This window comes from Raphanus sativus, chromosome 3 (assembly GCF_000801105.2).
Source record: "Raphanus sativus cultivar WK10039 chromosome 3, ASM80110v3, whole genome shotgun sequence".
Classification (NCBI taxonomy): domain Eukaryota; kingdom Viridiplantae; phylum Streptophyta; class Magnoliopsida; order Brassicales; family Brassicaceae; genus Raphanus; species Raphanus sativus.
The window spans coordinates 14,272,670-14,299,902 of NC_079513.1; the positions used below are offsets into that span (position 1 = coordinate 14,272,670).

General features: G+C 34.4%; 4 protein-coding genes across 4 annotated transcripts; 1 reads left to right on the forward strand and 3 right to left on the reverse strand.

Moving 5' to 3' along the window:
- Positions 1-749: 749 nt before the first annotated feature.
- Positions 750-3,348, reverse strand: LOC130510005 (uncharacterized). The gene is made up of 4 exons (XM_057006340.1): positions 2,331-3,348; positions 1,631-2,260; positions 882-1,402; positions 750-782 (listed from the first exon to the last, which is right to left on the reverse strand). The coding sequence occupies exons 1-4, from the start codon at positions 3,346-3,348 to the stop codon at positions 750-752; spliced, it is 2,202 nt and encodes a 733-aa protein (XP_056862320.1).
- A 7,972-nt stretch (positions 3,349-11,320) lies between these two features.
- On the forward strand, positions 11,321-12,318 carry LOC108846761 (late embryogenesis abundant protein M17-like). Its single transcript, XM_018619968.2, has 2 exons — positions 11,321-11,476; positions 11,587-12,318. The coding sequence occupies exons 1-2, from the start codon at positions 11,383-11,385 to the stop codon at positions 12,114-12,116; spliced, it is 624 nt and encodes a 207-aa protein (XP_018475470.1). The 5' UTR covers positions 11,321-11,382; the 3' UTR covers positions 12,117-12,318.
- A 206-nt stretch (positions 12,319-12,524) lies between these two features.
- LOC108846206 (protein STRICTOSIDINE SYNTHASE-LIKE 2) lies at positions 12,525-14,989 on the reverse strand. Its single transcript, XM_018619432.2, has 3 exons — positions 14,479-14,989; positions 13,425-13,691; positions 12,525-13,184 (listed from the first exon to the last, which is right to left on the reverse strand). Exons 1-3 carry the CDS (start codon positions 14,751-14,753, stop codon positions 12,599-12,601), a joined length of 1,128 nt encoding a protein of 375 aa, XP_018474934.1. The 5' UTR covers positions 14,754-14,989; the 3' UTR covers positions 12,525-12,598.
- Positions 14,990-24,289: 9,300 nt separating this feature from the next.
- Positions 24,290-26,741, reverse strand: LOC108844039 (protein STRICTOSIDINE SYNTHASE-LIKE 1). Its single transcript, XM_018617233.2, has 3 exons — positions 26,353-26,741; positions 25,277-25,531; positions 24,290-24,982 (listed from the first exon to the last, which is right to left on the reverse strand). Exons 1-3 carry the CDS (start codon positions 26,634-26,636, stop codon positions 24,412-24,414), a joined length of 1,110 nt encoding a protein of 369 aa, XP_018472735.1. The 5' UTR covers positions 26,637-26,741; the 3' UTR covers positions 24,290-24,411.
- Between the last annotated feature and the right edge of the window lie 492 nt (positions 26,742-27,233).

Genomic DNA, 27,233 nt, shown 5'->3' on the forward strand with positions numbered 1-27,233 from the left:
CTATTTTCCTTTGGTACTTGACATTTATTATTTTTGGTATTATTATCTGACCACTGTTTTTTTATAACTTAGATCATCTGAATTTGAATATTGACTAATTTTAGAGGTCAGTGAAAACTTTATTCATACGTGTGTGAAAGTTTTTAAAATTAGATTTCAAATTCTGAGTGTTTAATGTGAGATGTCAACAATGTCTCATATCAGAAGTTTAGAAAAATAATGTTTGGTAGTATATAATAAAATCTCTAATTCTAATTAGTATGATGGAAAATAATTACAAAGCAAATTTACGTGGGCCTAACTTTTAGATCAAAAATAGACAATGTCGGATGATTCGAAAAATAGAGAGTTTGACATAAACTCAAGAAAATCCAACAAGAGATATCAAAAGTAGGGATGATGAATAATCTACAAAAACAAAAAGAAAAACTAAAATACTCTTCGAATATGAAAAAGTGTCACCTTCAATAAAAGTGAAAGATATGTGATAGAGATTACTAAAAAATCATGAAAGTTCAATTGTGGAAAGAGCATCCTCCAAAAAACCTTGTGATTAAGGTATCAGAGACTTATGTCGAAGATTCATTGAGAGTACTATCGAACCGAGAGAAAATAGGTGCCAAAATGATTCGTCGGAAGAAAAATACAAAATGAATATAGTCTTTGGTTTGAAGATGAGAATTTGAGATGTTTTTTTTTTTTTTCCGTCTGAAAATTCATTATATGAGAAAAGTACAAACTTTACAAAATCAAGAGAAGATCCACACACCAGCCAAACCAAACTACAAACAGCAAGGTTACAAACCAAAAAGATGTGACAACCAAACAGGTCGTCCCTTCGCCACATAGGATTGGAATCTAGATGACTGAGATGCACTAACAGCAATCAAACGGGCTTCACGGTTGGCCTCAAACGACTCAAAAACTACACGCCACTTCAAAAAATGTCTAAGTAAAAGCCTGATTTCCAGCACTTTAAACTTGAAGGAAGGCCAAACATGGGGCCTGTTGATAGCATTAACCAAACATCGACATTCAAATGCAAAGTACACATTCAGGCACTTGTGAGAAAACATACTTTCGATTGCCCAAGCAAGGCATAAAAAGTATGCTTCATCCTTTGAATCCACTGCGCCAAACGATCTACGACTATGGAGCAGGACTTCTCCTCTGCGATTCCTTAAAACCCAAGCAGCCCCTAGAATCTTATGCTGCTGAGACCATTTCATACCCACATTACATTTAACTTCTTCCTCATCTGGTGGTTTCCATGCGTCCCCTTGCTGCCTGGCATTTACCCTGCTACTCACCATCACCCCTGACTCCATGGTTTGTGCTAATAACCAAAGGTGAGATTCCTCACGCACTTTAGCACAAATTTGCTCTCCATCAAATAGACATCCTTCAAACAATAAAGAATTTCTATTTTTCCATAAATACCACAACGTCCAAGGGAATGATTGTGTTAACTCTCGCTGGTGTTTGTCATCTTTCCAACGAGCCAGGAGATAGCTCAAATTCTGATAGATCGAATCCTCATGGAAACCTCCAAGGGGTGAAGGAAAATTTGACAGGGCCCATACCTTGCGGGCGAGAGTACAAGAGAATAAAATGTGATTGATGGATTCACCATCCATGCCGCATGTTTGGCACACAGAGTCACACTTCATTCCTCGACTTCTGAGGACATCAAGAGCAGAGATAGCACCTGATAAAGCCTTCCAAATGAAAACCTTTATTTTTGGTGGTGCCAGTAGCTGCCAAACATCAGCCTTGAGTGGATTGATGGACGAAAGTGTAGATTGGCTCTGGATCAGCTCCTTATGCTTCCGCGAGAAGGCTAAGTCATAACCTGATCTGACAGAGTAACATCCATCTCTAGAAAATCGCCATACCCAGGTATCTTTGTCCATGACCACATGTTGATTTCTCATTAAAATCTTGACATCTCCCGGGACGAACAACTCTTCCAGACACCTACGATTCCATCGTCTACGCTGGTGATCAATCAAGCTTGATACCCGCAGGTTTACATCAAAGGAAGTTTGTCTTCTTAATGGAGCCCTACACTCTCCATTTTCATCCCCAAGCCACGCTTCTGACCAAACATACACAGTGGCTCCATCCCCTATGGAACGTTTGAGGCCTGCAAGCAGCAGTTCTCTCCCAAAGAGAAGACTTCTCCACGCATAAGAAGGTTTTCTGCCCAATTGTGCATTGATCATCGTCGCATCTTCGAAGTATTTTTCTTTTGAGTACCCTGGCCAATAAGCTCCCCTCATTAGATAGTATGCGCCAAACTTGCCGTGCAAGCAACGCCTGATTCAAACATTCTAAATCCTTAAAGTTCATCCCTCCAGCTTCTTTTGGCAAACAAAGCTTGTCCCATCCAATCCAGTGTATTCTGCTTTTATGCTCCGCATTGTTCCACCAAAAGTTCGCCATGATGCTATGCATACTTGCGACAAGGGTTTGGGGAATCTTATACACTGACATAGTGTGCACCGGAATAGCTGAGGCAACTGTTTTCAGCATGATTTCTTTGCCCCCTTGAGAGAGCGTTTTTGCATACCACCCTGAGACCTTTGCAGCCATACGTTCTTTAAGATAAGAAAAGGATGTTACCTTGGACCCTTTGAGTACTTCAGGGAGGTCCAAGTATTTACCTTCCCCTCCTTCTGCCATTATACCCAGGCTCTGTTTGACTCTGTTTTTGTTCACCTCCGATACTCCTTTTCCAAAAATTATCGATGACTTTGCCGGATTGATCATTTGCCCAGTGCCCTGCTCGTATGTCTTTAGGAGGTGCAGGAGATACATGCTTTGATCTTGTTGCACTTTACACGCAAAAAGACAATCGTCTGCGAACAGCATATGATTAACAGCAGGTCCCGACGCACCAAACTTAATCCCTTCCACTTTTCCTTCATGCTCCGCTTTGAGCAGCAAATGGGATAATCCTTCGGTGCAGAGAACAAATAACAGTGGGGACAAAGGGTCCCCTTGACGAAGTCCCCGCTGGGGCACTATCATTCCATGCGCCTGGTCGTTGATTAACACTGAATATGTCACCGAAGTAACGCATTTCATGACCCAGTTGATCCATGTCTTGTCAAAACCCAAAGCGCACAGCAAAGCTCTAAGATAGCCCCATTCAACGCGATCGTATGCCTTAGACATATCAGTCTTGGCTACCATCCACTCCGCCGCCTCATCCTCTTTCACACCGAGAGAATGGATCATCTCATGAGCCACTGTAATGTTATCAAAGATCTGTCGCTCAGAGACAAACGCCGACTGTGTCAATGTGATAATCCCCTGCATCCACGGTTTAAGCCTCTTCACCATTATCTTGGACACTGTTTTGTAGATTACCGAACAGAGACTGATAGGCCGGAGGTCAGAGATTGACTTAGGTTCCAGTATCTTGGGAATCAAGCAAAGATGGGTGTAATTCCAATCTTTAGGAAAAACACCCTTTCTCAAAAAACATCTGAACCTCCTGCACAACCTGTTCTTTAATCACATGCCAGAATTTTTGGAAGAATAAAGCAGACATGCCATCAGGACCCGGAGCTTTGGATGGATCTATCGAGAAAACAGCCTCACGAACCTCCTCTTCCAAAATAGGTTTGAGCAATTCTGCATTCATCTGTGGTGTCACTCGTGGTCTGAAATCTTGGAACCAGGATGGGCAAGGTGGAGGATTTGAAGACTGAAAAAGGTTGGAGTAGAACTGTACTGCGACATCCCCTTTTTCAACTTCAGAGAACACCTCAACACCAGCTGCATTGGTAAGTTTGGTGATTAAATTCCTCCGCCTTGAAGCTTTAACAGAGTTGTGAAAGAATCTGGAATTTCGATCACCACCATGAAGCCATTTATCCTTGCTTTTTTGTCTCCAGTATGTTTCTTCATCTCTGTGAGCTCTCATCAACTCTCTTTTGAAGAAATGTATTTGCGGGATACACGGTTGGAAGGATGATTGTTCCCTTTCCAGGTTAATCTCAGCCTGTCTAATTCTCTCGCTTGAGTTCAACTTTTCTCTTTTCTTCAGGGTACTTAGAGCTTTCCGACAAGCCTTGAGCCTGATGGATACCGTGTGATGTCCTCTTTCCTCCGCAAAATCCCATGCGTTAGCTATAGTATCTTGCACTCCATCGATCTCCAGCAATCTGCTATCAAATTTGAACCACCCTCGGTATGAATTGAGCTTTCATCAGATGAATAAGAACCGGCCTGTGGTCAGAGCCTCGTTTGTCCAAAAAGTTTTGATTTGAACATGGGAACTTCCTGAACCAGGCTTTGTTACCAAAACAACTATCAAGTCTTGTTTGCACCCATACTTTGTTACGCATGCCTCCCCATGTGAACCCATCTCCATGACTCGGTAGTTCCTCTAACTGACTAGCTTTGATCATTTGAGAAAACGGTTCAAAAGATTCTTCAGAACGCCATACACCATTAATCTTTTCACCGTTGTGGAGTATATCATTGAAATCTCCAAACACACACCAGCTTTCTTTTCTTGTAACTCCAATTCTGCTTAACCTTTCCCAAAGTTCCACTCTTTTTCTCAACACCGACGGACCATATATACAAGAGGCGTAAAAATATATATTACCAAACTGGAAAATGCAATCCACCAAGTTCTTGGATACAGACAACACCTTAATATTTACATCCTTTCGCCAAAAAATAGCTAAACCCCCCGCGTGGCCGACAGGATCAACTGTGAAAACTCTGTCGTAGCCTAACCATACTTGTAAGTCTACTAATACATTTCTACAGTGCATTGTTTCCATCAAAAAGAGAACCTCCGGGAAGTGTTTTTGACGCATCTCCCAAAGGCGTGGAATTGTCAGGTCTTGAGGCCGCCCCAATCCCTGACAATTCCAACTCACAATGCTCATCTTGATTTCGGCGATCCCTCATTCGGGATCACCCTTGCTTCCTTACGCTTCATCTTTGAAGAACCTGCCTCTTCATCACTAGAGCCCTTTCTCTTAGCTCCTCGAGCAGTTGGTACAGCTTGTTTATGCGCTTGTCTCTTGCGTACATGTGGCTGTCGTCTCGGTTTTGGTAAGCTCTTGACAACCCCAGATGCCTTAGTTACATGATAACCAGTGGCATATTCCGTAGGGCTGTCTTCCACAGAAAGAGACGCACCCGTGCCTCAGTAGGTGCTTTCCTTGCAGTTGCACCTGAAGAAGACTCATAGTTTCGTGACCCTTCCGATCTTGTAGCTACTGGCACGACTCTCACTCCTCGATGGGCTTTTATCGCAGATGCCAATAGCTTATCACTATCATCTGTCTCCTTTCCTGTCCCCTGTTCTGGAGTATTTAAGTCGAAGTCAAATACTCGCCCTTTGCCTTTATCCAACTGCTTCGTGATGATCGGTGCTGGTTCGAGACGAAGCACAGTTTTCTGCTTGATAGGGTCCTTTTCCATCTCCGCCACTGAAGAGCGTATCCTGTCAATTCGAACAAGCCTATCTTGATCAGTTGCCATAAGAAGGTATCTTCGCATCTCGTCCAAAACCTCTGTAGAAATTTTCCTCTTTCCTGAAAGAGGACAAATCTCCACCTGCTCTTCACGAAGTACGCCAAACAGGGGATCATCCGGCCCAAGAAACGGAGAAGCCACAATTTTCTCCTTTAAGATTCTCTGTCTTCTTTCCAGAGCTTCATCTTTGCGCTTCTTGATCAACAGTGGGCACATAGGTTTCTCATGAATTAACCTCTGGCACTCATAGCATCTTTTTTGTATTCTTTCATAGTTGAAGTGGATAACCGTTGATCCTCCCTCTTTAAGATCAATCACCTTTGATTTCCTCAACGGTGTGGAGACATGCATCCTCACTTGAACCCTGACAAACTCTTGGACTTGCGGCTTATCAGGGTCAAACGCCACCACCTTGACTTCACCAAGTATTCCTCCCAGCGCCGCTATCGCTTCCGTTGTGTAGTGGTTTACAGGTATGTTGCGGATCTGGACCCAAATATTGATAAATTGGAGGTAATCCTCAGGAGGATGCTCCACCCATCGATCAATCGCCAAAGCCCAGTCATTGAACGTGTGCACACCTTTCTCTAGTACGTCAATCAAATCATGTTCATTATCGAATATGAACTATAATCTTTCTTTCGAGAGCGCAACCCCTCGAACTCGTCCTTGTTTCTGCCACTTCCGCGGCATATCATGTATCAAACCCGCCATCTTCTGACACGCCGGGTTGAGAAGCCTCCCGATAAGGCTTCGAGAATTCCTTTCGCACGATCGGTATTGAGGTAGATTCGGCATCACGAACGGTTCGTCTTTCTCCTCCAGAGACATAGCCATCATAGCTTTATCCATTTCGTGAGTCATCGTAGATCTTCTTGAGATTTGTTGAATCTTGATCTGGAAAGTTTGAACACCGCTTGAAGAAGATAAGAACTAACACTTTAATCTATGAAGATTGATCGGAAAATAAGGTTGTTTACGGTGTTTAGTGGACTACGTGTCACAATTGTTTTGCCACCTATGCTCTACCCACTAAAGAAAGGGATGTTTAGTGAGAGAGAGTCAAGCCCAAGAGAAGGAATCTTCCCGTATTTGAGATGTTAATCTAAATCATACATTGGAAATTAAATAAATAATGTCTAATACATAATAAGATGTCTAACTCTTATTAATATAAAACTTTTTGGAAAAAGTCAAAAAAAAAAAATTAACACGAACTTTTACTCTACGAAAATAAAAAGCCGCCATACCATTCGCTCACCATCATGTGGGCATTAGACCACCCATTGTTTTCAACTTTTTTTTTTTTTGCCAAAACCATTGTTTTCAACTTCTTTTCTCTTTTTTGGTCTAAATGTTAAGAAACTTCTTCTTTTCTCTTTCAAGTAGTTTCCTTTCTTATGGTCACTTGTTCCCAACTAGGCAGGCTTTACAGCTTCGTTGATGCATCAACCCAGAAAAGTAAAACTCCTTTTTTGCAGCTTTTTGTTACAACAAAAACAATGAATCAATCGTGAGATGCATTAAACATAAAGATATGTTTAATCATTTGGACAATCTTTTTATCCTTTTTAACAACAGATTGTACATTATACATTAGGCACTATAATATCATGTTATAGTTTTGAAGGCAGTTCAAATATTTTTCAAACAGTGTACATAAATATTTAAATTTACATTTGTACAACGTTTTCTATTTGTTGAGTGACGTAAGAATCATTTGTAATCATGTCTCATAAGAAACCTCTTTGCTACCATACAACAACTTTGACTTCTCACCTTAATTATTTACCAACCAAACTGAGCCCATATTTTGTTTCCAATCTTTTTTTTCTTGGCAACATTTTGTTTCCAATCAAGGCCCAAATTGATCATTCTTTTAACCTTAGACCTTGATTAGTAGAGCATTAACATTAGCATTATACTCCACATTATCCAATCAACATTTGTTAGAAAAGTATTTAGAATAACATTTACTAAATGCTAATGCTCTCCAAATGCTCTCTCGCAAATGCTCTCATATGAAGCTTTTGGAAGAGCATTTACATTTACAATTTATAAATTTAAGAAATAAATATAATTAGTTCATTTATTTGATTTAATAATAGCATAAAATAATTTTTATATCCAGAAAATGAAATTTCGATTTATAAAATAAATTTACAATATAATTTTTTTAAATAGTTTAAAATATAATTTAATTATATAAATTATATTATTTTAAAAATAGATATTTTAATTGTAAATTTTATTTTTTAAAATGAAATTATCGACATAAACATAATTTTTGAAATTAGTAAATAAAATAAATTAATTATATCTCTTTTATATATTGATATATAATATAAAAAGATATATATATATATATATATATATATATATATATATATATATATATATATATATATATATAGAACCAAAATCGGGATATATATAATATAAAAAGATATAATATGTTGGTGTGTGTATAATAATATTTGTTAGTGGTGTAATGAGTCTATGATAAAAAGCATATTGAATTTAAACAACTTTGCATTTTGTTATTTGTTGATTCTAAATTAATGGTTTCAGTGTCAAAATTGTGTTTTTTTTCCTTTCAAAATTTTGAACATTATTCTTTTAAAATATTTTTTGTCCTCTTACTATATTTTGACATTGAGTCGTCACCATCTATATATTTTGTTCACCCTTTCAGTATGCAATACTTGTCACCATCGCCGGAAAGAGACTCAACTCTATGCTCTTGTTCTTCTTTGCCTTCTTCTCCTTGAGATTATTTGATATTTGTTTAGAACGGGTTTATGAGTTTCCAGTTGTGCGGTTGTTTCTCACAGCATTATAGGCTGTTCCGGTTAACTGCTCCGCTTCTTCTTTAGATTTCGGCTAAGGACTGCATCTCGTTAGGTTGGGTCGGAGTTAGTCACTTTTGATGTTGTCTTCCTCGTCGTTGGTTTGCAGACGAGAGTCCCTGTTCTTCTCGGTTTTCAAAATATGGTTTTTGGTGATATGTTTCTATGCTCTCTTTCATAACTCAAGGACGGTTCCACTATTTACTGATTTTATTTTGTCTCCCATTCCTCTATATTCTCTCATCTCGTTGTAGTTTTCATCTCTGCTCACGTTTCTGATGGCTCTCCCTTACACCATGTTTGCTACTCGAGGGGTGGATAGTGTTTTCCTCTGTGTATGTTCTATGGGTTTTGAAAGTTGTTCTTGGTCTCAAACTTGGACTCTTTTTTCTCGGTGATTGGCTTCCATTATCCCTCCCTCAGGTTGTTTTTCTTCTTCCTTTGCTTCCTTTGTCTATGCTTGTTTAGTTTGTAAAGTGCTGGTGGTTGTGTTTATGGTGATTTAGACATATGTTTTCCTACTTTGTGGTGATTTTAGTTTGGTGATTATTTTTTTCCTGATCTGTTTTTTTGGTTCTTTAGTTGGTATTTGGTCACATTTCTTTGTGTTTTAGATATTGTCAAGATTCAAAAAAATATTCCCTAAATACCTTTTTGAATATTCTTCAATGCCTCCGCTGAATATGAAAAGCGATTGAATAATCATGTACTTCCGGAAGAAAACAAAGAACTTTTTAGTTTAGAACCACACACGGAGGACAAACTCGCAGATTAAAATTAAAGTAGTTATTTATACATTTCTAAATTTAGATGGCTATAAAGTTGATGTTGGAATGGATTTAATAATCTTCAGAATCTGGAAATAAATAATTTAAGGCGCAAATTCATTGAAGTTCCAACTCTTCTTTTGTTTCCGTCTCTTGGAACATGATGGATTATTTGCATCTCTTCGATCGGGCAAGAGCGCAGCCAGTTTTTATTTATAAACGGTGGCTTCTAAGTTTAAACTAGTTTACGAGTTATAAATAATAGCTAAGCTCATTAGACGTATCTTTAGAAGTATTATCGAACTCTGATGAGTTTGTGTCTCTATGAGTGTGATTGGTAATGGCTGTGGGTGCTCTCGACAGCCCTATTTATTTCTAAAGCACTAAAATCAGAGCAATCAAGCTTTAATTTATTTTTTAAAATCACAGCTCTTGAAATAACTTACAGATGTAAAAGTGCTCTCCAGAGCCAAATATCCAAAGCAAATCTTTAGTGCTTTCTATAAAATTCTACAGCAATAAAATTTAAAGCTACAGTAAAAAGTCTACAGAATTTTTTCTCCAGCAATTTATATCTTTATCTTTTAACTGATGCTGTTAATGTTTTAGACTTGGCTATTCGGATATGTCCGATAGAGCTTATTTGATATGTAATCGTTTAATTAATGAAAGTAACTGGTTGCACAAATAAATAAATAATAGCTAAGCTAACTATGATTGAAATCATAGAATAAATCCTAATAGATCAAATGAGTTTATTTAACCACATGGCACCAAAATGATTCAATTCAGACTTGATTTTTCTTCATTTATAGCAAATTCTAATGTTTTTACCAGGTGCACAAAAAAAAATGATTTTACCAACAGAGGAAGAGTTCGAATTGGGATTCTATCACTGCTTTGGAATATATACAGCAGGACATTATCCTTTCGAAAGGTGGGTTTTCAAGTCTAACAGTTAGACTTTGTAACAACTATCTTCATACGTATAAACACCACACGTCATGCATAGAGCATGGCATTTACACATGGAATGACAATAAACAGTTTAGCTGTCGTACCTTTTGAGTTTTGATACATGTAATGGCTTTCAACGTTCAACTTCAAAAAAAAAAAAAAAAAAAAAAACGTTCAACTTCTATCATGTTTTTTTTTTGGTCAGAAGCAAGGGCGGGTATTTGATAGATATATAATTCTACGATGTACTTTTAATTCGATTCTGGTCCAATAGTTTTTACTCAGATTTTAATCTAATTGATTGGATTAACCTTATTTTAAAGGAGAAACAGATCCATGATTGCCTTTTACCTCATTTTGGTCATTAGTTTGTGATCATATTCTATTTAATGTTTGACACAATCTTTATATGTGCAAATAGCCTGTTAGTATTAATATCTTTTTGTGCAATCTCTTAAATCTTGACTTCTCTCTTTAGGAAGTCATTTCAAAAATCACAGACAGTAGTGCTTAAGTAGAGTTTTATTAGTTTATCTTATTGGTTGTTATAGATAAAAGGAAAATTAATATACATAACAATTATTCAATTTATCCGCAAAGTCTGATTTATTATTTATAGAAACAACAAATGATCTTTAATTTTTGATTTAGAGCCACGGTGTTTTGTTCACAATATCACACAAGTTGATGGAAAATACAAAAAACATCAGAGCCATCATATAAAACTAAAATATAATTAGGCGAATAAATTAACCGTAGAAAACGTACGCATCCAAAACTTCGTACAATTTGTCAATTAGTTTCTACGATTCTTCCCGACACATGTCTAATTACTAGCTGTAGATGATTTTGTAATATATATGGTTACGTCTACTGAGGCTATTCTCTTTTAACTGAATGTTAAATTATTCAAATGTAAACCTTTTGTTTACATCATATAGCAAAGGATGAACGAATCAAAGAATGAAAACAATATTTCGACTAAATCGACTCTATGCTCGTGTGCTGAGGCAGAATTGATGACCAAATATTAACCGAAGGGAATCAATCAGAACGAATGTGCTTATTAATTTATTATACAAAAAGTTGCATTGTTTTCCTCCATAAAATATGTCATTATCTTTTCTTTTTTTTGTAACTAAATATGTCATTATCTTCCACGCATAATTATTGACCGGTCTCTCGTCCCCATGTTTTGCCGCCCAACTATAAATAGATGTGCTATGGGTAGACACTCTTCACTACCAGAAAACATCTTCCCTCACAACAAACCGAACAAGCTAAAGTAACGAAAACAAAACATGGGAAGCCTCAAGTCTCTCACTCTCTTGGCTTTGCTTCTCTCCTTTTCTCTCGGTGTCTTTGCCGAGACATCCAACGATGCCGCTACACATGGTATACAACTCTATATTTATAATATTCCGTTTATAGTTTCACATAAGAGTGATGATCGAATGTTTAATACATCGTCTGACGTAAATAACATATAAATCACACACGTGTAGCTAATGATGAAGTGAAGCCAAGTGAAGCGACCGATGCCATAGAGCCACAACAACGTGGCGGTTGTAGGTACGGTTGTTGTGGAGCCTATGCTTTTGGACGGTGCAGCGCTTGCTGCAGCCGACCCAAGGCTGTGGAGGCCATGGATACTAAGGCTGTTGAGGTCATCGATGTTGAGCCTCAGCAGCGGGGCCGTGGTGGTTGTAGGTACGGATGTTGTGGTAGCTACGCTTTTGGACGGTGCAGTGCTTGTTGTAGCCTCAGCCAGGCCCAGGCCGTGGTTGAAGCCGTGGAAGGTGTTGAGCCTCAGCAGCGTGGCCGTGGTGGTTGTAGGTACGGATGTTGTGGTAGCTACGCTTTTGGACGGTGCAGTGCTTGTTGTAGCCTTAGCCAGGCCCAGGCCGTGGTCGAAGCCGAAGTTGAGCCCCAGCAACGCAGCAGGTGTAGGTACGGTTGCTGCGGAAGCTACGCTTATGGGCAGTGCAGTGCTTGTTGTTCCAAGAAGACTACCCAGGAAGAAGCTAAGCCATGAATTCTTTTGTAATACAAACTGTGTTTGTATGCATGGAATGCATGGTTTATTTTACTATTACGTATGAATGTCAAAATAAGAGATAAATGTTGCCTACAAGACCTCTAGCTCAATAAAAAAGTCGTAGGTTAATATTATGTGTTTTATTATGTAGTGTTTTTCTCCTGAAGATTATAATAATAACAACTGTTTCAATATCAAATCATAGCCCTGTTTTTTATTTGTTTTTGTTGATAAAAAAGTAGCCCCTTTTAAATTTTTTTTTGGCCGGGTCACCGGTCACAACATATATATGTATAGGATAACAGTTCATTTCTATTGGATACTTACGTTCTTAATTTGTGGAAAGAAACCCCAGCATAGTTTTGTAGGTTATTGTCCAAACATTATGACAAAAAAAATAGCTAGTATATGATATTTTATCTTCAGTTATGTATGGATGATAATGATGGTATCATGGAAACGCATATTTTGCATTGTTTTTAGAATTTATACATGCCAGCAAAAGGAGTATTCACCGATCCAACCCATAGAGTTCCATCTCTCTCCTCAACCTCACTTATAGACATCCACTTGTTTCCATTTTTACCCTCAAAGACCTCTGATATTTCGCCACTATCCTCGCTCAACCTCACGGCCATCCCGTTCCCTGTGTACCTGGCCCAGTACGAGTGGACCTTCATCCAGTCCACCGATAATTCCAAGGCGGCACGTCCTAGCCACACGTTAGAAATGGCAAACTTCGTCAGCTTTGTGTGTTTCGTGTTCAAGCCTATCCAGTATCCGCCTCGTGGACTCCTCTTTATGTTGTCCGGGAACCCAGGGAGCCGTTCCGAGAAAATCTCATAGCTCTCGCGAGACTTAGAAGCAGACGTGTCGTTGAGCCAGTAACGTAGGATCCGACACTTGGCAGTCTCGACCACGAGAAGGTATTCACCGTTTTGGCTTAGCACGACGCCGTTAGGGAACGCAAGGTTGCTTAGAAGAGTTGTCACTTGTTTTGTAGTTGGGTCGTATTTCATCAGTCTACCGGTTCTGTCCCCACTCATCATCACTCGTATGTAATTCCTGAAAGTACAGTTTAAGTATAACATCTACACTTTTACCAGTATTAGCGCTAAATGATGGTCGTCCTGATTTCCTATATAATAATGTTTTATATAGATTTAAATAATTTAGACGCATAACAATATAGACATCTATTACGGTGTATGTATAATGCATGTGTATATTATATACAACCTTATTTTTAATTAGTTTTTATAGTATCCCTCTGTTTAAGTATATTAAATTTTGCAGAAGTTTTACCTGCGTTGATAAACTGAACTGCTATCGGTAAAGTAGACAACTCCGGTCCGTGGATCAATGTCCAGTCCGTTGGAAAACCTAAGGGACTCGCTCAGCTGGCTTGTTAACATCTGATTCGCTAAACCACCTGCTGGGCCAACTTTAAGAAGGCCCATATAGGCATCAGCAATATATAGATCACCAGTGGACTTTTCAAAGGCCAGGCCTAATGGTCGACCGCATACGTGTTCTGTTCGTTGGTGCTCGTGCGGGCCCTCACAAGCTTCTCTGCATTTAGTCAAAATTTAAATACCCATCCAAGTATAAAGGGGGCCCAAGGTTTAAATCCCCATTTTAGCAGACTAGCAGTAATTATTTTGTGTATTAAGGCTTGCATAATTGTAACATGTATTATAAAGTTATTCAAAAAAAAAAAGGCTTGCAGAATTGTTATTCAATCCGTTTGATAAAGTGGTATATGAAATTTAGACATTGTCGTATATTAAAAACACGTATTATAATTTTTGTAAAATGTATTAATTTAACCACCCACCAAAAGGTCAATAGCACATTCTTTTTTTTTTTGCCAATGTGGATTATAAAAAAAGAAGTCAATAACACATTCATATCCTATCTTATGTAACCAAGGGGTTGTAAGCTCATAATTCCTAGTAAATAAATTACAACATTTTTTATCTTGTCACTCACTTCTTTAGCTGTCAACATTTCACAACAGAGAAAATATATTCAGAGAAAATAGAAGATGCAATTAAGTTGCATAGTCAAATATAATATATAATGCACATGCAACTGAGTTCTAGAATCCTCCTCAGAATGGGAACTTTACATGCATGTCCGAATACCAAACTGTGATTCTTGAAGTACATATGAAGAAACAAAATAAGTACATCTCATTAGTCAGGAATTCATTAAACAGAGACTTTAGATCAATTTTAAAGATTAAAGTTAATGAATGTTGGAACTCACAAGGATATAAGTTGGATGGGACAGAGGAGTTGGTGGATATAATTGAAGATTATAAAATCAACAAAAACCAACAAAAATATATACATACCTTCTTGATGTGGTGACGGCAAAATCCATCCAACGGCTCTCATTAGCTACCCACTTAACTATTCGACCGTCAGATAAACCGGTGTAAGGACCTTCGCCGGAGATATCAAAGACGAAACTCTCTGGTCCTGAAGCTCCGGTGGTCGGAATCAGACGGAACTCAGGGAAATGAACAGTCAGCATTGACTCTCCATGTTTTGGACTCTCGCCGGAAAAATCGGTTAGGCTTAAGCAGAGGGCAACGGATATCGCCACCACCAAAAAGAGTTTCATCATTTTTTATTTGTCCTTATGGTAAGAGTTATGGGTTCTCTTATATATAAACTAAGGTGTCAGAATTAATCAATAGGGTTCCTATACATGTCGAATTCGTGTCAAAAACTCAAAATATATGTTGTAAAAACAATAAACTAAATATTTTTAGCAAATAATTGTATTTTTGGGATTTGTGGATCCGGTGTTCCGTTTGTTAGTTTTCTTTTGTCATCATGCATTTAATATTTCATATGTTTTGTTTATTTTCTTCTGTTCGAACATTTCTTTCTTAGTAGCTTTATTGTGAAATATACTCCCCGTTTCTCACATTAGAAAAAGATACGTTTCCTTCTTACTAACCAGAGAGTCATGATACCATTCACGTACCTAAAGTTTGTCAAGATAGCAAATTTACCGTTTATGGAATGAGATTATAAGGACATTAAACAATACATTTCATTTAGTCTGCCTCAATTTGTCCATCAGTTAGGTATATGTGTATGGCTATAATGTTTCCATGATTTTAATGATCTTACTGATTTGTTATTTATCTATAAATACACAATAAAACAAAATAATAACTAAATTCATATTAGATTATATCTTACTGTTTAAGTTTTGATTTTGTGATGCATGTTATACATGTTATGGTTGCTTACAAACGCCGGAAATTGAGGGTCACATTTACTTCATTGTATACAAATTGGGACTGTACTCTCTATTTAATCCCATCCAAATCTGGAGAGTTGTCTATTATGATCAAAGTTACAAGTTTGGCTGGATAAAGAGTAAATGTTAATTCAATAATAAATTATGTATATATGGAAAATAACATTTTCCTAACTCGATATCAAACTTTGAATGAGCAAGACGTAAGAATGTAAAATATTTAGAACAAAATAATATAAAAATGTTGAGATCAATATTTTAAATAATAACAAAGTGGGTGTGATCTGGTGAAGTCGGCTTGGAGTCTCTAAGGAACCTGGATTCAAACCTGACATTTAGGGGGTGTTATTGAATGAGTGATTTTAATTTTAAGATAGTTTAAGTTGATAGATTCTAAAATCTCTGCAGTATGCCATAGATTTTCAACTCAATCGTTTGTTCATAAGAATCCATAGGAAATGATTTGATACCAATTCAAAATACAAAGAATTTTAAAATCTTTGAAAATTGAATAACACTAAATTTTAAAAACTAAATTTAAATCATTCATTGAATAACACTAAATTTTAAAACAGGATTTAGAATCATCATTTGAATAACAATAGATTGTGTTTAGATTTAAACTCTACTAAAACATAGATTACCCATGCGTGTGGCGAGTGGACAATGACAAATGATTCCCTTTTCGAACAACCAGATCTATCTAGTGTCAATAGAAATGTCTCTAGAGATTAGTTAGTTTGGTCCACCGAATGTTCCGGTTCATCAAAAAATACTGTAAAAAATTTAAATTAAAACTTCTAAAGTCTATCTCAATTTTTTATAGTATATTCATAAAAAATACTTACATATTTCTCTTCTTTAGTAAGTTTAGTTTCCATTTTCATGCTAATTAAATAAAATTCCATTTAAAGTTACTATATCAATCGAGATTTTCTTGCTAACCAAATTTAAATATGGATGGAGATTATTGGTATTATTATACAAATAATAAACCAATCACAGATATAATAGATGAATTCTCGTAGTAACAAATAATAAATATTTTATTTAGATTTTATATTTATAAATGAAACAAAATCTATATTATTGTTTGAGAAATAATTTTTTCTTATTTGTCATATTATTATTTGAGAAGTATTTTAATAAACATACTTATCAGATATTTAAGGTATTTAATTGATAAATAGATATTCACAATAGATATTAGGAAATTCTACTGATATTATTATAATTATGTTTATTTTATATTTAGTTTATTATTTAGTGACCAAACTTAGCTATTTCTCTGGTTATTATCGGAAATATTAATCCAAATACATATTATTATAATACTAAAGGTAAAAAATCATTGAAAATATATATCGTAAATTTGTTGAGCCGTATTCCTAACCTAAAATAAATTAACTTGTATTTGTATCTGAGGACTATCAAATTATTTTTTGGTCCGTAAAATCACAAATGTTATCAAAATAATATTTTTTTTTAAATAAATATTAAGTATTATATAAATGAATAAAATTAAAATTAACTAAAAATATATGAAATCATGAAAAGCTAGGACAAAAACATTAAATAATATTAAAATTTTGACAAATAATAAACATAATACAAATATAATCTAAGATAATACTAAGACAATGTTTTGAGTTTATTATTTTGTGTTTTTGTCTCACCTTTTTAAAAAACTGAATTATAGAGGATATATAATATTTATTGGCCATTATTATTTTGTTGAGTGATTATGGGTTTGTGATTGTTTATAAACATGTCAATGCCTTTATATTTTTTCAGTCCATAAATACAATAATTGTTTAAGTTCAAATATGAGCTTGTTAATTTGATTATTACTAGACAAATTTTTTTAGTCCAAAATTTACATATCATAAATAAAACTATGAAATAAAAGAACATAATTTAATACATTGATTATCAACATGAATATTAAAATCTGAATTTATAATAGTAATTTAAAATTTATATCTTATTTATTAATTTAAAGTTTACATAAAATAAATATTAAAAATTAAATTTGTTATGTAAATACATATATATATATATAACAAATTTATATATTAGCCTGGGCCATCATAAATAAATTCTAACGGTGAAGCGGCAGTGGGCAGAAGAACCAACGGCATGAGCCTCACTTAAATTTGTTAGCAACCTATTTGTAGTTGTTTTTTTTTTTTTGGTAAACACCTATTCGTAGCGTTGCCCTCTGTGTCTGAGTGCTGACCATTTGTATTTTCTAGTTTTATATCTCCTCCATACAAACAATTCCAAATACACCAGAGCCGGTTAAAGGAAATAATTCAAAAAGAATGGACCTCCTGATGTTTACATATATCCCACTTTTATCCTGTCTATTATATATGGTTAGTGGACTGCACAGGCTAGTCACTGGCCTCACAGTTTTTAAAGGAAAATTGTATTGCATGACCACCAAAAAATTATAATTCAATCTATAACCAAAAATCATATTTTTCACTGTATCACATATTTTTATGTAATATTGTCGTATTATCCTTTATGGTAACTGGCACAACCTCAAAAAATAATCATTATTATGTTTCAAAAATAAATTGCGTTCATTGTAGAGTTACCTATCCTTTCATAATAACATTTTTTTTCTTTGTTTCTTCTTCTCTCTCTCAGATATGTGCTTTTTTATACGATAAAAACATATACCTTCGTCACATAACTTGAATCACTTCTATATATACAACCGGCACAACTATCATCATCATCATCATCTTCATCATCATTTGTTTCATTGTCGTCACCGTATCTATTTCCATTGTGTTTTATTTTCTACCACCTATTATACCAACACCAAGAAAACCTTCCTTTGCTTTCTGTAGATACACATTTTCCTCATTCGCTGAGTAAGACGATAACGAGGTCCAGCAAAGTAAAGGCAACTCTAACATTGCATAATTGTGATTGAAAGGAGGGTAAAGAAGCAGACATCAAAGAATACGAGTGAGATGACAAAGTTGAGGAAAACAACTATAAAATTCCAGAATCGTGGTTGATAAAGACGAGGAAGAAGATTTCTACATATTGTGTACATATTTATTTGAGGTTATTATACTATTTATTATATAGTCTACTTTTATACACATATTTATATATTATAAATATATTTATGAAATAAAACAGTCTCCTGTGCTTTTCAAATTCAAAAGTTATCTTTTTGACGTGTTCATATTAATGTACTATGCTATTTATCATATTCAATTTCATTTGTTGCTTGAGAAACATGTTCTATTTTGTTTAGAATGACAGTGTGTATAATCACTGTTTCATGTTTGTTAATATTCAGAATTTGTAATGAAAGAAATTTAAACATTAATATGATCAACTTCTGAATAAGCACAGAACTAAGCATTTATAAAGTCAATTTTATCATTTTGTCAACCACATCCACACAAATGTAAATTCACACAAGTTTCTCTTATATACTATTTTCAGATGATTATATAGTATAGTTTAATATCACAAAATATTATATATAATTTTCAGATTTTCATTGTGTCTAAAAATTATAAATATATAATATAGTTTACATTTGAGTTCGGGTTTAGTGATAACAATTTAGGATTTAATATTTAAAATTGGGGGTTGAATTTAGTATTTAAGAGTTGTCTGTTGCGTTACAGTCCTATACCATTTTGGTGACGTGGAATACATTTTTATTGAAAAGTCTTCCATTTTGTCTATTTATTTTACAGTCATTCAGTCATGTGATTATAGTTTATATTTGAGTTTAGGTTTTAATAGTTGGGGTTCAGTATTTAGGAATTGAGGTTGGGTAGTGTTTAGTATTTAAGGATTGTGGGTGTGGTTTGAATCCTCCTATACTATTTCAGTGATATGGAATAAACACTCATTGCATATGTATGTGGTTAACAAAACGTGTAACACTGATATCTTTTTTTTCTTTCATATGGAATAGTTTTCAGTTACTCCTGACTATATATTATTTGTGATACATCATGTTTATTGGGTAACTGCAAATGAAAAAGGTATAACTGACTCATTTTAAGTATAAATATTAGATTTTTATGATGTCAAAATCAATTTTATTTATTTAATATCACTTCCAAATTTGGTTTGATAGAAAATAAGTGCTTTTTCAACTTAAAAGAAGAAAAAAATAAATAAAAATGATAGGTACTTATTTTTATATATTTGTAGTAACTTGGTTTCTAAGTAATAAAAATATAGGAAATGAGCTTTTTTGTCCGAGATATTATATTCTCATATAAAAGTAATATAAAACATGGTGATCATCAGTAATCAAGAGTCTTGACGGACTTAGTTGAAATGAAAAGTTAACTGAAACCATGGTTTGTGGTTTGGTGGTGATTAATTTGGAGGCAAAAGCCAAATACGGTGAAGCCACCAGGGTTCAAGTCTTAGGGAACTAATATTTTGGCAATCATCAGAGACATGAGACGACACGTGATTAGTTACCACTTTTCTGGGGCCAGGACCCCTTATATAGTAATAGATAACATTTAAAAAGTTATAACCTGTAGTTTGTACTGATTAAAAAGGTGTCATGCAGAATGGTCACGTAATTGGAATGCTAATTTTGCTTATATGGCGGCTTGAGAATCAATTGAGAATTTTGTTAGTTCAAAATTAAATTGCTAGGGAATGTTATATTATATTTATATAGTATGTCCATCATGGACCATTCATTTATCAAATTGAAATTTATTATCTATTCTTTCTTTAAATAAAACTTACGAAATTACCTAATGTGATTACAATATATATATATATATATATATATATATGACAATTAATGATTTTAAATAATAAAGATTTTCTAATAATCTATATACTTTATATCATTTTGTTTAGTTTTTTATTATTAAAATAAATTACACAATTACATTAATCGTATAACAAAAATTTAGATTTTTTGTATATCTTGTATTTGAATTTTTCAAAATGAATATAAATTACTAAAACTGTTAAAAGTCTCACATAAACTTTTGTGATCAAGGTTTAAATTTTTTTCTATAATAAGATATAATGATTATAAAACCATATGAATAAATAATTTTATTTTAATAGGTATTTATGTTAATATATATATACATCGTTTAAATTAAACTATACATCATATGAAATACATACTTACATTTTTATATTTGCATTGAACATATATTAAAAAGTTAATATTTTAATCTTGAAATCTTCTTTGTTTTTTTAAATGATTATAAATTATTGAAATCACTAAACATTCCACATTAAAAAAATTGTTGGTGTAATTATCTATCTATAATAATAAAGTTGGCTTGAAACTCTCCTCATGAAGCTACCTCAGCAAATTCTATTCTAAATTGCGACACGTGGCAAGCAATGGGAGAACTTCTTATTATGTGTTTCACGCGTTTGTTCTAGATGCAATAGAGATGGGTCAATGGGTTTTTCTAATTCATTGGACCTTAATACTTTCATCTGTCTGGCCCGCCTATATTTAAGATTAGGTGTGAGCTATTCTCTAGTGTGACACCGTAGTTACATCTTTCACCTTCTTTTCCGACGAGATTTTCTGTAATGTTTCTCTCTTTCTTAAACTTCTTTAATTCAATCATTAAATCTCACCCACTTCTCCTCCCACTATTTCTCATTTATTTGAAGCATTTTGATTTTAATATATGTATGTGTGTTGTTTATGAACATTTTGATACATTTTGATTGATTATTATAGATAACCAATTCGATTGAATATTCATTTCAAAAAATAATTATTCAATGAAACAAACAAATTAAAAAGTCGTCCCTAGAAAAGAAAAATGGACCCAAACAAGAAACCAAGAATATGGTGGTTACTGAATATTTTGTCGATGTTGGAGCAACACCGGATCAACCAATTTCGGCTCCTCAGCAACCACCATTGACGATAAGGATGAGCTTAGCCGCGACGAATCCCGAGACTTCTTCATAAGAAGCTCCATAAACCCGATAACATTAGATCAACCAAATCTGGCACCTCAGAAACCACCATTGACATCGAGGATGAGCTTAGCCGCAACGAATCCTGAGACTTCCCCGTAAGAAGCTCCATAAGCCCGACAACAAAAGAATACACATCTCATTTCTGCGTAGGCTTGCTTCCAGGAAGACGAGCCTCAGCGGCGCTGATGGTGATGAAACGCATGAGACCCAAATTGGAGATGCAAGGAGTCAAGAAAGAGTCGAGAAGGAAGTAGAAGGCTTGATGTACCAACTTTCTTGGACTGCATTCATGCTAGCCCATGTGCCACTCCTTTTGCGATCTTTAGTCGCATTGACCATGTTAGCAGAAGCAGAAGCAAAGTCTTAAAACGCTGGGCCTTTACGCTTTCACAAGAATGTAGGCGGTATTGAATACATATTAGTTTAACAACTACATAACCAATTTGGTTAGTATTCAATGGAGGAGCCATAAAGTTTTTGGACCAGGATCAAAAATAATAATTATATTACCTTCCTAATTTGAAACTTTTTATTACAGTTTCATTCACTACATCTTTAAATATTTGTTTCGATAGAAAAATCTTATTCTAACCAATTACCATATTGATCAAACTAAGAATGATAAACCACTTTGATGTATTTTTATGAGTCTTGCTTTAAAATAATGACCATAAAGTTGATAAAGTTCCCAAGTTAAATATTTGTGTTTTACCTTATCTCTTTGATTATGATGATATTACAATTTTTGTTTTCACCAGGATCATTTAGATAAATTGGTCTATTACTTATCTAATTAATAAAAAGTTAGGCTATTTCTGAATATGAAACTAGCTGTTAAAAATATTCAGATTATAAACATCAACCCTAAATATTTTGTTGAATTTCTTTAGTCAAAATAATATTTTCAACAAATCATAATCATCTTTGGTTTGATAAATAAATAATCAAAACACCAAAGTATAAACTAAAAAAAAGAACCCAATTTCAAATTCATCCAAATCATGCTTCTAGAACACGAACTCTCGCGTTTGTCGAAGAATAGGAGTTTTTATTAATTTATTTTTAATGTTCCTGATAATAAATTAAAATACTATTTGGGCCTAATATAATTTGGGATTAAATCTAGTATGTAACTAAGTTTAGAATAAAAATGTATTATTGATTCCAAAATTTGTTTTGCAATAGTTGAAATTGAGATAAAATTAATACAAATCCAAATTTTAACAAATAAATGATATAAATGTATTAGTTATATAATTTTGTTTTTAAATTTTAATGTTTTAATTATTTTTGTGGAGATATATTTTAAGTGGAGTCAATTATTTTTTGGATCAATGCATTTTTACTTAAAAGAAATACAAATATCTTTAAAAAAGTAGTAGGGTCAACTCACTCCACTCCACCTTTATTGCCTCCGCCCATGTTAGTATTTTTTGTCTTGACGATATTATGTTGTTGCAAAAAAGTTTCGAGTATCTCTGCATAGTCCATTGTTCCATGAGAAATATATAGCCAACTATGTGCCAAGAATACAAACATTTGGCTGAGCTGCAGGTTATAAACCATGTTTCAAATACTTGGGTAAATGTATGCCTTCGACTGCATCCAACACCTGCACAAGTTGTTCCACTATCAACTAAGCTAAATTATATTTTCCAAATATGTTGGTCACCAAAATTCTCGCAATATACTTTAGGATGCTTTGTTAGTGAAAAATATAAGGCAGCAAATTTAGGTACGAGATCTCAAACAACCATGATCGATAAAGATATTTTACTACGACAATCTGATAAAGTTACTCTAATCATTCACAGCGGAGGCTAAGCAAAATAGAGTATCTCGCTGAAACATTAGGGAGAGTGTCTAATACATAAAATGAAACAAAAACAAAGTTATAGCTCCTCGCGAAGCGCGGTCACACCACTAGTATATCATATACGATAGATAATTTTTTTTTATTTATTTACCCTAAAATGATTGTGAATAAACAAGAGCATCAATTGGTGACAGCTTATCTTGTGGGAAGGTTGTTACATAGTGATGTACTGGGTTCGTGTAATGCCAAGCGAACCAACAACCTAACTATGAAGTCAATGAGAGATCATAATGGGGGGTTGGGATCGGTGCCCCGTAGAACTGTAAGCTTGAGGTCTACGGAACAGATAGGTCCACGGGACGGATTGTCATATAAAAAGTTTGATTTATATGTGCACGCCAATATATTACATAATAATAATTGATTTCTTAGTTATTTAATATATAATTGTTACTTTATTATTTTATAATATGCAGAAAACATAAAATAAGTAATAAATAAAAAATATTTATTCTGCACAAAGCGCGGATCTTAACTTAAGTATGTATTTCTTTAATAATTTTAAATCTTAAACATTTTCTCAATCTGAGGCCAAAACAAAAGAACGAAACGAGAATAAACTCCAAAATCAATATTTATATCGAACAATAACCAAAATGAAATATTGCGGCACAGAAAAGAGAAAAATGCTGAAGATATATAGAATTATCACGTGAAAGTAAACTTCTCATAACCATGACTAACTTTTAAATTGCTAAATCATGATATAAAATTGAGGTGACATAGTTTTATTGTAACCAAATAGTACATCTGATATTCTTCGGGCTAAACATTAGATTCTTATGCGATAAGTGATTTTTTGACTTAAAACTAAAAGTGAGATCAATTCATAGTAAACAAATTATGTAATTAACAAAAAAAAAATAAATGTTTCAGAGCTAAAAATATTAATTCGATCAAGAATATAAATTTTATTTTTCCATACGATATTTTTTAAATAATTTCCATATAAATTTACCATACGCAAGACAGTGGCCTTATCCTAGTATCCTTGTATAAATAAAAAAAAAAGCTAACCGGACATAGCAAATATTTTAGAACTCTTGATTATTATTAAATCCACACAGATGAGAAATGACAATGTATAGCAAAAGAAAGATCTTTTAATCACGGTACAAATTAAAACACATAAAAACACCGTAATTGTATAAATCACTTATGGTCAAGAACCCAAACTGAAGGCAGAAACACAGACCCAAACCAAAGCTTACCATCTCTCTCTTGAACCTCACTTATGAACTTCATATTCTCCCCTTCACTATCCTCAAGAACTTCCAAAACCTCACCGGTCTTGCCACAGAGTTTCACGGCCACCGCATGAGGCTTTCCTCCTTCAAAAAGGAAAATCAACAGCTCCATCTTCAACGTTTTCATGAAAAATTTCCCAATCCACGGATGCATCAACGAAAACCTTGAAAATGGAGTTTTTTTGGAATGCAAGGCAACCCAGAAATCCCCTGTCTTTGTCCTCCTGATGTTATCCGCGTAGCCAGGAAGCTTTGCGAATATGTCACGGGTCCCAGCTTTAGGCCCCTTGGCCCAGTATCGATGCACAAGTTGCGTAGGGACCTCACAGGAAAGCACGAACGAACCATCCTTGCTTATGGCAAGACCATTAGGGAAATGAAGACGGTCCATTATAACTTTGGCCTCTTTTGTCTTCTTGTCGTAACGAATCGCTCTTCCTGTCTTTTCACCACACAGAAATGCGAAGAATACGTCCCTGATCCAAACAAGAACTTAACAATTTTAGAATACTATGGCAGTACTAGGATTTCAACTGTTTCCAAGCAATTTTACACGTTTACTGATAAATTGCTAAAAGGGAAAATCGGATTGTTTCTTTAGTTTCCTCCTTCATATTAAACATAGCATATTATTATAAATTTTATAACAATTAAAGGCAAAGGTCAACAAACATTCCAAATCTATAAAACCAAAAAAAGAAGACTCTTTAATCCCGAATTAACAAGAAAAAAACGAAAAATAAAGTAATAGAGAGCTGCAGTTATAATACCCGAAGTGATAAGTGTCGCTGCTATCGTTGAAGTAGATAACCTCCTCTTCTTCGTCTATATCCATTTGATTGGCAAACATAATTTTCTGACCTTCGACCACGTCGACAACCTTATCGGCCAGTCCTCCTTTAGGTCCAACCTTCATTACCCCGAAATAACCGTCACAAAAATACAAGTCACCCGATTTCTTTTCGAAGCTCAGTCCTAAAGGCCTTCCACACGCAGGTTCCACCTTATGGCTTGAACAGTTCCCTCTTCATATGTATACACCAAATTAATTATAGAAACAGAAGAATAGTTATGTCTATTCCTACATCCTATACCTATATGCATTTTCCTACACAAATCAATACTAGTTTTGATATATATACTTTCCGTTCCAGAAATATATATTTTCATATTTTCACACATATTTAAAAAACAATCTATCGATCAATACAGTGATTATAAATTTTATTTAAGTTAAAACTACAGTTTGCTATTAAATTTTTTATTAAAATTACAGTTTACTATTATTAAATTTACTACGGTTAAATAATAAAATTTACTAATTTTATTAAAATTACAGTTTACTACGATTAATTTTATTAAAATTACAGTTTACTATTATTAAATTTACTATACTTAAATAATAAAATTTACAAAAAGCACAAAAAGTTATTTTGTGAAACAATTTTTTCTGAGACATTTATTTCTGTGGAGTGGACATAGTATCTTTTAAATTACATCCACATCCATGTTCACACATGATAAGTTATAAAGATAATATAAGCTATATGACTGCTTTCTTGCCGTATGTAATTTATATATTATGAAATTAAGCAAATGTAGAATGCAAATAGCCGTTTGTGTGTGTGCGCGCGCGCGTATTTACGAAAACATATAATGTAAATTATCTTTTAGACAGTGACAAAAACATCAAGAAAAATCTGCGTTGAGCAATCAGTGTGACAAAACTAGTCAGGTTAAGAGAAAATTGAGCATGCCATAGAATTTCATACAGACCTTCAACATTAACACAAATATTTCTGTTGTCACAATCGGTCTTTTTGGGTCATATACATTTTAAACAAACCTGTGGGGAGACGAGTAGGCGAATTCGACCCAGCCAAGATCCGCACCGCGCCATTTGAGTATTCGACCGTCTGTAACGCCGACATATGGGCCTTCCCCTAGTGGGTCCCAATCCAGACTCTCTGGTCCATCAACGGGAAGCGGGATCATCTTCGCCGTGGTTAGGACATTTTTCGATCCCACTATGCTCTCCGGTCCGATGATGGATGGCCCGACGAATACGACCAGGATGGCTATAACCGCCGTGGCAACGGCCCACGTCCGAAATTTCCGGCTGATTGGCATTATTAGTTTTATAGCTGCTAAGTGTAAGTTTAGTATGGCTTACTCAAAAAAAAAAAAGTATGGCTTACTCGATTATATACCCGAACACTAATTATCTGGATGTTTCGTGTTTGAGAATACGTAAGATTTAAGGAATAAATAGAGAAAAGCATAAGCGAATCCATGTTACTACTTTTTATGACTTTTTCTTTTTATTTCTATATCTTTCGTAATAATAATTTATAGTTTTATTTACATGTGGGAAAGTGGACTGAGGTTTTAAATACAAATTTCTGACCAACAGAAAAGAGAGATTGAAAGAAAGATTCGGAAAATAGTGACAAGAACTTAAGGTCGAAGGTTCTAGTTGGGATATGCTTTTGAGATATTAGTTCTATATCCTGACTGATAAACCAAACGCTCTACTATGCAGCATATATAGAATTTGTGAAATTCATTTTGCAAATAAAATAAAATAATAATTGTTCAAAAAAATAAAATAAATAATATCGAACTATATCAAAAGTTAGGGACCTTCGGTGAAAATCAAAAGTTACATTGTTCTGTGACTTGTCTCTGTCTTCTGTTTCTTTTCAGAAATATTCTGGTTGAGGTGGA